The sequence below is a fragment of the Oryzias melastigma genome, linkage group LG3 (assembly GCF_002922805.2).
Source record: "Oryzias melastigma strain HK-1 linkage group LG3, ASM292280v2, whole genome shotgun sequence".
NCBI classification, from domain to species: Eukaryota; Metazoa; Chordata; class Actinopteri; order Beloniformes; family Adrianichthyidae; genus Oryzias; species Oryzias melastigma.
This window is the reverse complement of record NC_050514.1, coordinates 9,860,583-9,873,316: the sequence shown is the minus strand read 5'-3', so window position 1 is coordinate 9,873,316 and position 12,734 is coordinate 9,860,583. Positions and strand designations below refer to the sequence as shown.

At 41.4% G+C, this 12,734-nt stretch overlaps 1 protein-coding gene across 3 annotated transcripts in view; it reads left to right on the top strand.

Annotated features, from left to right (window-relative positions):
* Positions 1-12,422, top strand: part of uacab (uveal autoantigen with coiled-coil domains and ankyrin repeats b) — a 41,889-nt gene extending 29,467 nt beyond the window's left edge. For 2 of the 3 annotated variants that reach the window (XM_036217379.1, XM_024294988.2), the window contains 15 exons: positions 385-442; positions 895-965; positions 1,454-1,560; positions 2,266-2,447; positions 2,905-2,942; positions 3,127-3,183; positions 3,303-3,410; positions 4,629-4,661; positions 5,376-5,468; positions 5,638-5,668; positions 5,764-5,813; positions 6,914-9,616; positions 9,789-9,941; positions 10,080-10,145; positions 10,415-12,422. In XM_036217379.1, the coding sequence (XP_036073272.1) occupies positions 385-442; positions 895-965; positions 1,454-1,560; positions 2,266-2,447; positions 2,905-2,942; positions 3,127-3,183; positions 3,303-3,410; positions 4,629-4,661; positions 5,376-5,468; positions 5,638-5,668; positions 5,764-5,813; positions 6,914-9,616; positions 9,789-9,941; positions 10,080-10,145; positions 10,415-10,486 (3,822 nt within the window). In that variant the 3' untranslated portion in view covers positions 10,487-12,422. Of the gene's footprint in view, positions 1-384; positions 443-894; positions 966-1,262; positions 1,364-1,453; positions 1,561-2,265; positions 2,448-2,904; positions 2,943-3,126; positions 3,184-3,302; positions 3,411-4,628; positions 4,662-5,375; positions 5,469-5,637; positions 5,669-5,763; positions 5,814-6,913; positions 9,617-9,788; positions 9,942-10,079; positions 10,146-10,414 lie in introns of those variants that run through there. The other variant, XM_024294989.1, reaches the window with a different exon arrangement.
* The last annotated feature ends 312 nt before the right edge of the window (positions 12,423-12,734 follow it).

The window sequence follows — 12,734 nt, the reverse complement described above, 5'->3', positions numbered from 1 at the left end:
ACTGCCTCATGTGACCCGCCCTGTTGTTTCTGTCAGCTTCTACAAGAAAACCCTTAGAACAGACAACAGTTTTGTATTCCAAGTGATTCTTAAGATGCTGCTTAAATCTATTGCAATTGTATCTGAAGAGAATTGTTGCTTAATTGTAATATTTAAGTGGTTTTGTGTTATGGTTAAAGTGTATTGATTAAAATTGTGTAAATTATTTTTTTAACTAGACCACTTGTTGATCATTTAGTGACTTAATATGGTCACAGGGACTTAAAAAGTATGAAATGTTACATATTTAGAAATGTTTTTTGCAATAAGATCATAACACATTTTCCAACCATGCAAATTAAAAAAAATAAATTAAAGATTCATGTGTTTCTGCAATTTCTCCAGCACAACTGTCCAGTTGGAAATATGGACCTACAAGGACGGACTGCTTTACATGACGCTGGTAAGACTGTGGTGTGGGTTCCTCCATTCTGCTCCTTTTGATCAGTTTGTCTCCACTCTACATTTGTGGTTTCGTTGAACTGATAAATATTTTGAATATTTGAGCCAAATTTAGAAATTTCTGCATCTAGACTGCATGGGTGAAGGATGGCAATTGGACTCTCATTCATTGGAGACCTGTAATTTACACTGCTTTCTACTATTTATTAAATATTTATTTTTTATTTTTGTTTGATTAATTTATTCCTTAAATTCAAAACATTTATCAAAATCTCAATTTGACAAAAGTAGCATGAATGAAATAAAGAAGTGTACTCGTAACAGAGTAGTTGGCTGATAGGTTTCCCCATCACTTCACTGTGCATTCTGTACATGCACATACCGCAGAGCTGAGGGAATGTTTTTCAGTGGTCAATGAGGTGAAATAACCGTCTTTGTTCTTCCATTCTGCAGTTATGGCAGGCTGCTGCTCCTCTGTGAAACTCCTCTGTGACAGTGGGGCCTCTGTGAATGCCAGTGATCAAGTGAGACATTTTTTTTTCTTCATATTTTGTTGATAATGTTAATTTTGTAAGACACATCTTTCCCCTGTCTTGTAAAACGTGATTTAGTTTGTTGTAAATCAGGGGTAGGGAACCCTGGTCCTCGAGAGCCGCCTTCCTGCATGTTTTCTAATATACCCTGTTCTGGCATGTTCTTATTGGCTGGACACACCTGAACCAGGTAATTGTTTGAGTCCCTACTCATGTCAGTTATCTGGTTCAGGTGTGTCCAGCCAATAAGAACATGCCAGAACAGGTATATTAGAAAACATGCAGGAAGGCGGCTCTCGAGGACCAGGGTTCCCTACCCCAGTTGTAAATGATCCACTTGAATTTGGCTTCTCAGCTCTCTAGATTATTGTTGGACTGTTAGTTTAGAGGTAACTCTCCTATGAGAATCTGTTTTGTGTGCCTTTTTTGGGGCTGAAATGCATCTGCATGCTGAAGAGTGTTCTCCTGGTTTTCTGCAGGAAGGCAGGACACCTCTGATTCTGGCCACACAGATGTGCCATCCACGCATCTGTCAGCTGTTGCTGGAGCGGGGGGCCGACATCACACACAGAGACAAACAGCACAAGTAAAGTCTGCAGGATTACTGCTCTTACTTTGTCAGGCTCGTCACTTCCTCTTTAGTAATTTTAAATCCAGGCTTCATCATACAAGATGCTGTTTTAAAATGCTGCATGTAAAGTATTAAACGCCCGCCTTATTCTCTTAATCACATGTAGATTGGCAGATTATTTCTGAGAGATTGTAATTTTTGTTGTTGTTATGTAAACGAGATGGACATTTATCCTCTGTGCCTTTCAGAAAACGTGCTTCAAATTAACTGAAAGTAATGCTGAAATTGTGTCTCTATTTTACTTAAATACTAAAGATCTGCACTACTCCCTGAAGGCTCATCAGTGAACCTTTAATTTGCATACCTTGATTTGCAGTATTTTCACAGTAATGTGAAGTTAGGCCATGCAAAAATGTTAAAGATTCTCCCAATGATGTTGTCTTGTTTACTAGTGATGGTATCTGGACTTCTTGGCTTCTCTTCAAATGTTTTGCTCCTCATCCAAGTAGCTTCATCTGTCCGAGTGAGGCTGCGTTCTAGCCCCACAAAATGCAGGAATGTCCAAAACATGATGCTAAGACAGAGTTATATTAGCAAAGTACTTTTTCTCCCCCTTCTCTTCTTGTTCACATGCTTTTACAGTGATTCCCATCAGGGAGAAATTATGTTTCAGTGTTGGGTTGTAGCCTCTCTCACTACCATGTTTTTGGACTCTTGTAGGACGGCTCTGATTCTGGGCTGCGAGTTCGGCTGCAAGGATGCAATAGAGGTGCTGCTGAAGAACGGCGCTGACGTGAAGGCAGTTGATTCTCTGGGTCACGATGCGTATCATTACGCCCGCCTCAGCCAGAACCCCGAGCTCATTGCACTTGTCAAAAGTTACCTGGAAAAAGCCACCAAAGGTCAGAACATGAACCAATCCTGTGGACATTTGTTTTAGATAAATGCCAGAGCCAAAAGGTTGTTGGACGTTCTTGCCTTGCCTAATTGGTGGTATAGATTTACGCTCCTTTCAGTCATGTTTGACATTAGAAGCATAGGTTAAGCACTTCCAGATCCAGATAGAGTTCTGCCTTCGTATTCTTCAGCTCAGTTGTTTTTAGAAGGATTCAGAAACGAATGAAGATGCAGTTACACAAGCTAATAAAAACCTTTCATGGCTTTATTTTTATGTATTTTGATTGTCTATGAATTCTATTGTAGTGTAGAATATGAGAATTGTAAACAACTTTAATATAGTAAATTATTACTTTAACAACTTTTAAACACATTTAGTTTTTTTGTGCTTCTCTTTGATGTTTAATCAAAAAAAATAAATGTTTATGTCTTCATAACAACCACATTTTCCTGTTTTCACAGATCGGGAGGCTGCAAAGATGGAGCAATGGAAGCGACAGGTAAAGGAGCAGCAGTCATACTGACTCTTTGAAACTGTACATTTCATTATGCTCTCTTTTATTCTTTAATTCTTTAGGTCTATTCTCAGTTGTGCATGACTGCCATCTAGTGATTGTATTCAGAAGTACACTTGTTAACATAAATGAAATGTATGTTTATAAAAAGATTCCATCTTCTCTGCAGCATTCAGTGGACAGATCAGAAGCAGCTGATGCCAGCCGACGAGACCTGTTCATCCGTGTATGCTCTCTATTTTATTACCCTGCTTTTACACAAATGTTTTTAGTTAAGCAGAATATTAACAAAAGGGCATTTTTAGCATTTCACAATTAGGTAAAATGCATGATTGTATATTTTAGGATCTAGAAAGGAAAAACGAGACCCTTCAGGAAGGCCTCTGGAAGTCCCAGCAAGAGCAGAAATCTCTGTTGGATAAAGTCAACTTGCTACAGCAACAACTGGCACAGGTATGTTAGAGCTTTATCTTCACTAAGTAAGGGAAATGTCAATGTACGAACGGCAAAAAAAAACAAGGACCGAGTTTGTAAAAATATCCAGTATAATTATTAATCTGTGAGTAGATCATCACTACAGGAATCCCAATGTTTTTACATTAGTGTTTGTTTTTTCATTGATGCTTGAGAGTTGTTTAAAGTTTCCAAATGCATATAAGACTGACAGTGTAAATATTTTGAAGTCAGTGAAGGTTCTGCATCCGGGTGGCGGTGTCTTGAGTCACAGCAACTTAACTTTAAATGTTTTTACCTGAAAGGTCTCGCTGCTCATCCAAGTGACCTCATCAGTCTGAGTGGTGGTTTCCCTTTAATGAGCCACCCAACTGCAGGAATGTGAGAGTTTCACCTGGAAGACACAAATGTGGACTGAATCCTGCACCACTCAGACTGATGAAGCCACTTCAGTGAATGGCAATATGTTTTAAGGAAGAAGATTTTAAGTCCAGTTGCTATCACTCAACTTCAAGACATTCTGAAGGAAAGAAAACAACCAATTAAGTAATGGAGGTTTTCTTTCCCCAGCTTATCTGTCCTTTTTCTGGTTTAAGGTTGTAAGGCAGCACACTTGAATGCAGAAGACTAATGGCTAATCTTAAAACAGTTTAGGGAAATCCCATAGACTGTAAATAAAGATGGACAAATTGAGTGTGACATCACCTATAGAAAATGCCTTACCTCCGGCTTCAGCGAAATGAAGCCAATTTGGTTGCCATTTGGAGCCAGACGACAGTGATTAGTCCAAATCAGTCTGAGTCACGTCACTACGGCAACAATCGCCAATCATGAGTAAGCTTGTTGGAAGACCACACCCCTTTCACTGGAAGCAGCTTAGGGGAATCTGTCAGATGCGGGAGGTGGGACCACTGGGCACCACGTGCTTTAACAAAGACATCTGATTGGTCAGTTTATATCTTGAATAACTTACAATAAGGAAAAATATCTGACATATATTATGATAAATAAAATGATTAATACCAGTCCATTTCTCAATGGAAGTCTATGGGATTTTGACTTCTTGGAGCCAGCAGGTACTTCATATTTGGAACCCGAGGGGAGGGGGGGGTCGAGCTGTCCAGTGATATTTATGTCAATGGGAGATCCTCATATTCTTTCTTTATAGCTGCCTGCACCATGTCATGTAGAATTCAGATCATGTTTTTTCTTCCGTAGGAAAAGAAGACGGTGGAAAAGGCCAACAAAGAGGTGAGAAACCAGTTGTCTTATACAAGGAGATGCTTTGAACAGTCTGTAAATCAGATGTGTGTGGGAAAACTCTCGCATGAAAGCCATTAATCCTAAAGTGACAGCTGGTGGAGGAACAGTGTGTGCAGAAAGTTCTGGATGTACAGATAACTCAGGATTTTTTCACTCAGAACTTTTCCATCTTATCTCTAATGTCCTCTCGGTATTTTACTTTTAACTTTAAGCGGATGGATACCTGTGCTGGATCTACGATGAAGTAATTTAGAAACAGACAACGTTGTGTCTCATAAAAAAATGTGCATCTCAAAGATGATGTAATTTATCATCTGGATAAAGATCCGTCTTCAGCTGCTGTGAACAAATGGAAATGTTCCACGTATACTTCTATCTGCAGTTTCAGCCTCTTCAGTGCCACCTTATCTGCTGACTGAACGAGACTCTTTCTGCATACTTCAGTCAGCTCGTTCAAACCTGCAATCACTGAATAAATTGTAGACGTTTGTGTTTTTGTCGAGATCAAGCCAAAGCATTTTATACTTTGTTGTTTATTTCTCTGTTTTTTTTTTAGTTTTATCCAAACAGTGCTTTATTTTATTATTCATAAAAACTAAACGAATGATTTTGCTTTTGTGAATTTTATTTTGATGTCATTTTACATCAGTCAGCTCATTGTTAAGACTTTATGACTTGTGCTTTGTCATTGTAACGTCTCAGAGAGAAGACCTGAAGATGCTGCTGTCAGTCAAAGACCGTGAGGAAGGAGGTCGAGGCTCAGAGACCGTCAAAGTTCAGCTCCGGAGTGCTTTGGTCAGTCACTTCACATGCACCTGCTTTATGGTCTTTTTTACCTTTAAAATTCTCTACCAGTCAGTTTAAACTTTTGTATTTTTTAATGAATAAATGATTAGAAAGCAACTTCAAATATAAATATTTTATCTACAAGCTTTCATACCATGTTCACTTGATGTTTTCACAGGGAGAGTACTCTGGACAATCTGTTATCAAAGGTTGGTTTCCTTCTAGATTTTAGATGGAACACTTATTAATTTTAAGTTAAACCTATTTTTCTAATATTATCATTATAATATTATTACTCTTGCAGGTAAAGAAAACATGTTAGTCAATCAAGCTCACAGCCTGGACACTGATCAGGTAAGTTTTCACTGAAAGTTTCCAGATTTCTGCATCAATTTGAAGACATGGTGACCAAAGGGAAAAAGGCATTCTATTCAAAATACCTGAAGAATTTTCCTGTTTTGATTTATTTATTTTGCTGCTGGCTCTCAGAGCTCTAACTCAGCCCTGTCATCACCTCTCTGAAGTAATCAGCAAAACATGCTATAGGGATGTTTGGGTTTAATTGAACAAAAAACTGTCTGGTTTGTCAAAAAAATGTTATGTTTTGTGACTTAAATTATATTTTCAGATTAAAACTCCAATAAAAAGTTTAGATAAAGAAAAATGTTTTTTGTAACAAGAACAGTTAATTTTGTGCAAAAAAGACCCTTTTGGCATTTTATTTTGTTTGTTATTTTACCATCATATAATACACTGTATCTGAAGCAATCTACAAGCATAGTTAGCATTACATCAGCGCCTTGTTCTCTTCAAGGATAAACTAGATGACTCCTGGACAGATTTTTTTCTGTTACATCTGTGTGGACCACAACAGACTTTGAGCTCAAAAAAGCTTCTGCTGCAGGAAGAGCATGAGCCAATAATCTATGATAGTATATGTAACATAGGATCCGGCCTTTGAGGAGCACTGCCTCCATCCCTATGTGGTTCACTGTTGTTATTTTGGAAACGATCGTCTGACAGAGTTGTGAGAATTACTCCTGGGGGTGACGGTGCCAGAAGAAGCAGCTTGCACTGAAGCTAATGCCAGCGAGCACTGAAGTGAAACCACAACGGCAATCAATCACACGTGGCCATAGTTCCAGCATCCCAGCCAGAACAGAACAAGCTCAGTATTTTCCTGTTGGGGAAAAAAAATGGGATTACTGGTTTATGCACTGCATTCAGAAACTGTTGTTGACCACAGTAGAATTTGCAGGAAAGACGTACTTACTTTAGATAACTATAACTAAGACAAACACTATTAGATCACGGGTGTGTGTATCAAAGGTTTTAAGAGCTCAAAATGGTCTATTTAACTTTGCATTTCTCCCAATTTATATGGTGAGTTTGGAATAATGCCTCAAGTGTTTGACGTAAACTAAGAACCGTTTTTTCCCTCTTTCCTCTTACAGATGCTCCAGAAACCTGCTGTTTCACGATCTGCATCCAAAACCCTGGAGAGGAGTCAGACGGTGGGAGGCTGGGACCTCTCTGGTGAGGTGGAGGTTCTTCGACATGAACTGGAAAAAGTCCGCAAAAGACAGCAGGCGGCAGAAGAGGAGACAACGAGGCTTCAGTCCGCCCTGAGCCGCAAAAGCAGAGAGTGCCAGGAACTGGTTCAGAGTCGAGATGCCATGCAGAAGCAGGCTGACCAGCAGGTTCAGGAGCTGGAGGACGCCTTAGGAGATGTCCAGAAGAGGATGCTGGATTCAGAGTGTAAAGTCAAGCAGCTTCAGGCACACGTAGTGGCCATGAAGGAACATTTGGGAGGGCAAGCCACAGAAGAACTCCGAGCCCAGCTCCAGGATGTGAAGGCAAAGTATGAAGGTGCTTCAGCTGAAGTGGGTCGCGTTCGGAACCGTCTGAAACAGAGTGAGAAAGCTCTAGAAGAATACAAGGGCAGCGAGAGCCAGTTGGCCACAGAGGTAGAAAGGCTGAATCAGGAACTGGGGGGTTTAAGTGCAGAACGGGATGAACTGGCAGAAGCCTTCTTGGAGATGCAAGCTCAGCTCAGAGATGCCCATACAAAATACGCCAACACGGTACCTGCTGAGAAGTTTGACAACATGAAAAACCTGCTGACAAACGCAGTGGACGAGAAGGAACGGCAGCTGGCCGAGTTGAGAGAAGACTACGATCGAGTGCTGGAAGAAGTGGCCGAGCTCCACCGAAAGCTGGACAGCCCGTCATCCCAGGGAGGACCCGAGGTGATCGCAGTCGAGGAGCATCAAAGAATCCGAGCTGCTCTGGAAGAACAGAATGTCTCTTTGAAGAAAAAGCTGGTGGATGTGACTGCAAAGAGTCAGATTCTCATTCAAGAGGTCAAGGACAAAGATGTTCTGCGACAGCAGCTGGAGGAAGCCAACTCCAGGATGGACCATGACTTCATACCCTTAAAAGACCACGAGGAGGTTCAAAAGAACATGGTAGCAACTCTTGAGGACCTAAAGGACAAACTGGTCGAAACCAGTGAAAGTTGTGGAAGAGCAGAAGCACAAGTCCAGCAGCTTCAAACCGAGAGGGCCACACTGCAGGAGACCATCAACCGCCTTCAAAGCACCAGTAACGGTCATCAGAACGAGGTGGAGGCTCTGAGGTCAGAGAATGCTCAACTCACAAAGAAATTGGAGGTTGTGGAGAAGAAATGTGAAGACAAGGATAAGGAATGTGAACAACTGGCGGCGCAGAACCAGACCCTGAAACAGAGCTTGGAAATGCAGTACGTTCCCAGAGAGCAGCACGAGAAAGTGAGGGTGGAGCTAACTTCCACCTTAGAGAGTGTGAAAGCTGAGAGGTTGAAGTTGGAGGCCGGGAAAGTAGAAAGTGGAGAGGAGCTGAAGAATGTGAGAGAAGAAAATGACAAGTTGAAAGACCAGTTGGAAAAAGTGATGTCAGACATGAAGAGTAACCACGTTGGTGTTGAGGAGTTCAGGTCGGCCACTAGCAGGCTGAACGCTGCTGTGGTTGAGGCAGAGAACAGAGCAAATGAAGCATCAGCAAAGCATGCCTTAGCTCAGGAAGAAATACTGAAGCTAACGCAAGAGCTGGAAGCCCAGAAAAAAGAGCTTGACACCATACAAGAGGCTATTCAGTCCAAGTTTATTCCACTAACTGCAGCCGAGGAGAAGGAGAACTCCTACAATAAAGAGCTGAAGGAGCTGACAGAGAAGCTGCTGGAAATGGAAGACAAGTACAATCAAGAAAAGTCTGCCAGAGAGCACCACACAGAGGAGAAGCAGAAACTCCAAGCTGAGATGGAATCTGTCCAGCAGAGACTTGATAACGCCCTAGCTGCAAGTGGAAAGCACAAAGGAGTGGAGGAAGAGTTCAAGACTAAATACGAGGAGCTTACGGAGAAGTGGCTCTGTTTAGAGCAGCAGCACAAGGAGCTAACCCTCAAGAAGGCTGATCTGGAGGCTCAGAGTGCCTTATCAAACACTCAGGTTCAAAATCTGCAGGAGCGGCTAAAATCAGAGTTGACTCGGATAGCCACGTACGACACGGAGCTCAAATCCCTCCATGATGCCATGAGGCAAGCTCAGGCTGACTGCAAGAAAGCAAGAGAGGCTCAGCAGCAGGAAGCCCAGCGAGTCTGTGCCCTACAGAAACAACTCCAGGAACTCCACAAGGATCAAGCATCCCTGCTGCAACAACATGCCGAGGCCAAGGAGGCCTTGGAGGCTGAAGTGGCTAAACTTCAAACAGCTCTGGCTGAAGAGGAGGAGAACAGCACCCAGAGGGCTGAAGACGTAACCGCCCTGCAATCTGAACTCCTGCAAGCCACACAGGCACTCGATGAGATCCGCTGTAAGGAAGAACAGATGAACCAGCTGAAGACCAAGGAGCAACAACTGGAAGAGGAGCTCGCCAACCTGAACGGCAAGCTTCTGAGTCTGGAGAAGGAGCGTGAAGAGGCCTATGAGGAGGCGGCGCAGGCCAGAGGGGGGGAGAGCCGGGCCAGGACGGAGATGGAGGCCATCCAGGAAAAAGGACGTGCAGTTGAAAAGGAAATTAGAGAGCTGAAGGAGAGGTACGATGAGTCACTCAGCACCATCTGTGATCTGCAGAAGAGAATTGAGATATCCGCCCAGCAAACTGAAGCCAAAGACAAGAAGGTAGATTATCTTTGCTTTTTACATTTCTGTCCAGTTGTGTGTTTAAAAATGCTCAATATCCCTGCAGTTCATACATTTCTTTCAGGGTGAAGCACATTTATTGATTGAGTTTTAGATGAATCTTCCGTGGGAAGACAAAGGAAATGAGAAGTCACAGGTATTTGTATTTCAGATCACAGAGTTACTGACGGACGTGGAGCGGCTGAAGAAGGCCCTGAACGGCCTGTCCCAGCTGGCATACACAAGCAGCTCACCTAACAAGAGACAAACGCAGCACGCCGACACTCTTCAAGCCCAGATCAACAGCCTCCAGCAGCAGCTGGCTGTAAGCTCAGAACAAACTCCTCATGCAGTTTGCAAAATACATATTTCACAAAATGGTGCAGATTCAGCTTAATCAAACTTTTGGATGTGAAGCGGTGACATTGAGTCGTCTTTGTTTCCTTCTTTTCTCACTCATAAGGATGCTGAGAGGCAACACAGAGAGGTGGTTTCCATTTATCGGACTCATCTTCTCAGTGCTGCACAAGTAAGTTGTTGTCATTTGTTTCAAAGTAAAAGCTCCATCTTTTTTTTCAAACAATATAGCTTCATAAATTTGTCTTTTTCTTTGAATTTCTGATGCTGAAATAGTTTGTTTTAGTTGGCAAAGCTGCACGGAGCTTAAGTGATTCATGAAAAATGTTCTCACTAAAGTCTTGTTGGTTATGTGGATCAATAGATGGACTAAGGTGATTTCCAAAACGCCAATGTGTCACAGAGCGATCTATCTGACGATCATTTTTGTGTCTCTCGCAGGGTCACATGGACGAGGACGTGCAGGCTGCCTTACTACAGATCATCCGCATGAGACAGGAGTTTGTGTGTTAAAGCTTCAAATCACCTGCTGACTCAATTCATCTCTGTAGTTTGTTCTTACTGCTGCCCCAAGGGCCGCCCAGTGTGTGTGTGGGAATGAGTGTGTGCGTCACAGACATTGTTCTGAAATCTGTTTTTTGTGTGTTTCTGTACATTGATTTCCAGATATCCATGTTGTGGTTACAGATGACTAACTGCAGCTTCCATCAGTTTTTTTTTTCAACCTGAGCAGAAACATAGGAAATTTATAATTTAGGTCATGTTCCAAACAGAAAAAAACAAACATAGGACTCCATAAAAGACTGTATTTGTAATTCACGTTACAAATAGAAAAAAGTCTTTACTCTACCGTGATGCATTATATCCAGTGATGTGGAGACACTAGTAAATGTTCAGCTGTAATGGGAACTGGACATGAACACAAAGACTACTTTTCACATTCCCACCTGAGACACTCATGCAGAATATTTCCATATCCAACTGCAATCTTTGCCTCACATTAAAGGGCAGATCCACATTTTTAACTCGTGATTTACAGGAAGAGTTTTAGTTAAGCTACCATAAATGATTCTGCAAACACAAGACGTTTGTCAACAATCAATAATATAAAATGTTATCAGAGGATGTTGATACTGTCTAACTGCAGGGACCTCTAAATATTTTTGGACTCGTCTCATCAGTTAAAGTAAAAGTACTAAAAACTAAAGTGTATCAGCAGATTAAAATAGTTAGAAATGTTTAGTGAGCCATAAATGGGCTCTTTAAATAAAGTGTGTATATCTTTCTATATACACAGGAACAACTTAGAAAGGTTTTAAGTTTTGATTCATTTTCGTGCAGTAAGACTGTTTTATTGTGACCATCTTTGATTTGACTTTTTCCTTTCAAAGTTACTAGGATTTAAAATCAAATCTAAAGCTTTTTGTAGATATATTATTTAGGCTTGAAAGTATTTCTTATGTTTTTGACACACCTTCCTACATTGAACTCCTTGCAGAGAGAGCTCTTTCTACATTGTACTCCATGAGAACACTAAAACATGTGAATCCTCCCTTTAGACCTTCATACCTATTGTTGGACTTCTGCTACATTCTGCAACTTAAACTTGATCTGAGGTTTGATTCGGGTCCTCTAAAGGTCCAATCTAGATCCTAAGGTGGATCCAAAAATAAAAGCGTTTTCTTTTAAATAATACTGCGTTAGTCAGCCTGGAGATCTCTGTCCTGAAGTTTGCAGTGGCACCTTTTTTATTTTTGTTTTTTTGAACCAAGAGTGTCCTCTAGTGGTGGAACTTGGCAGGCCAAGTTGATAGAATTAGAAACCATAGCAGCCCAGGGGAACGCCGCTGTTTTTGGAAGCGTTACTACATGCCAGTGCTCGACAGCCAGGAAGCTGTTTGTAACTTCTATTCAGTTGGGAAAAAAATGAATTGAATGAATTAAAACAAATTCTGAATTTTGACATTTAAGAATGCAGTGACTGCAGCAATGAGCCTGGCAGCTCCTGTAAAGCAGCGTCTGCCCCCCTCCTTCACCTGAGTCTGCCCTGGTGTGACCCCTGACTGTGTGGTGGGATTGTAACTGTTGAGCAAGTCTCTACTTTTCATAGGTTTGTATAATTTTGATACCAACAAATCCGATTTCAGCAGGTCTGGAGCACCAAATTTCTGTTCTGGGGGATTGGTTTTACCGAGGAACACCTGGCTGGTGTCTGAGCAGAATGTTTTTGTGATCCGAAGGCTTCTGTCTGCAGACCTAAAGGGTAACCGGTGGTTTTCGGGGACTTTTCTTTCTTTTTCCTGATCTGTTAGGAATCCACACAGACTCCTGTTAGGTTTCTAAAGACGTGTACTCTTTAACCAGTGTGTTGAAGCTGGCTGTTTTCTCTGGTAACATGTTGTTAATCAGTCATTTAAAAAATCAATTAAAGTGCCTAACATAGAAAACTACATTGTTGTTGTTGTTGTTTACTGTCAATACATGTTTTTTCAATCACAGTCTGACTTGTCAGGAGACGCTTGGAATGATAGAAATGTTCATTTGTTCACAACTTTAATGTGGTTGTAGTTTCAGGACACGTTTGGCTGAGTATTGTGTGTTTGTGTTCACTTGTGCTTCTCTTATGGCAGCAGCTTCGTTCATGTGGTTTCACTTTAAGTACAATCACCCCAGGAATGAGAGCCAGCAGCCTCACTTTTATCTTAAAGTCTGAGACTTTCTTGGTCTTTTCTTTCTTTCACAAGATTTATTTTTCATTAAAA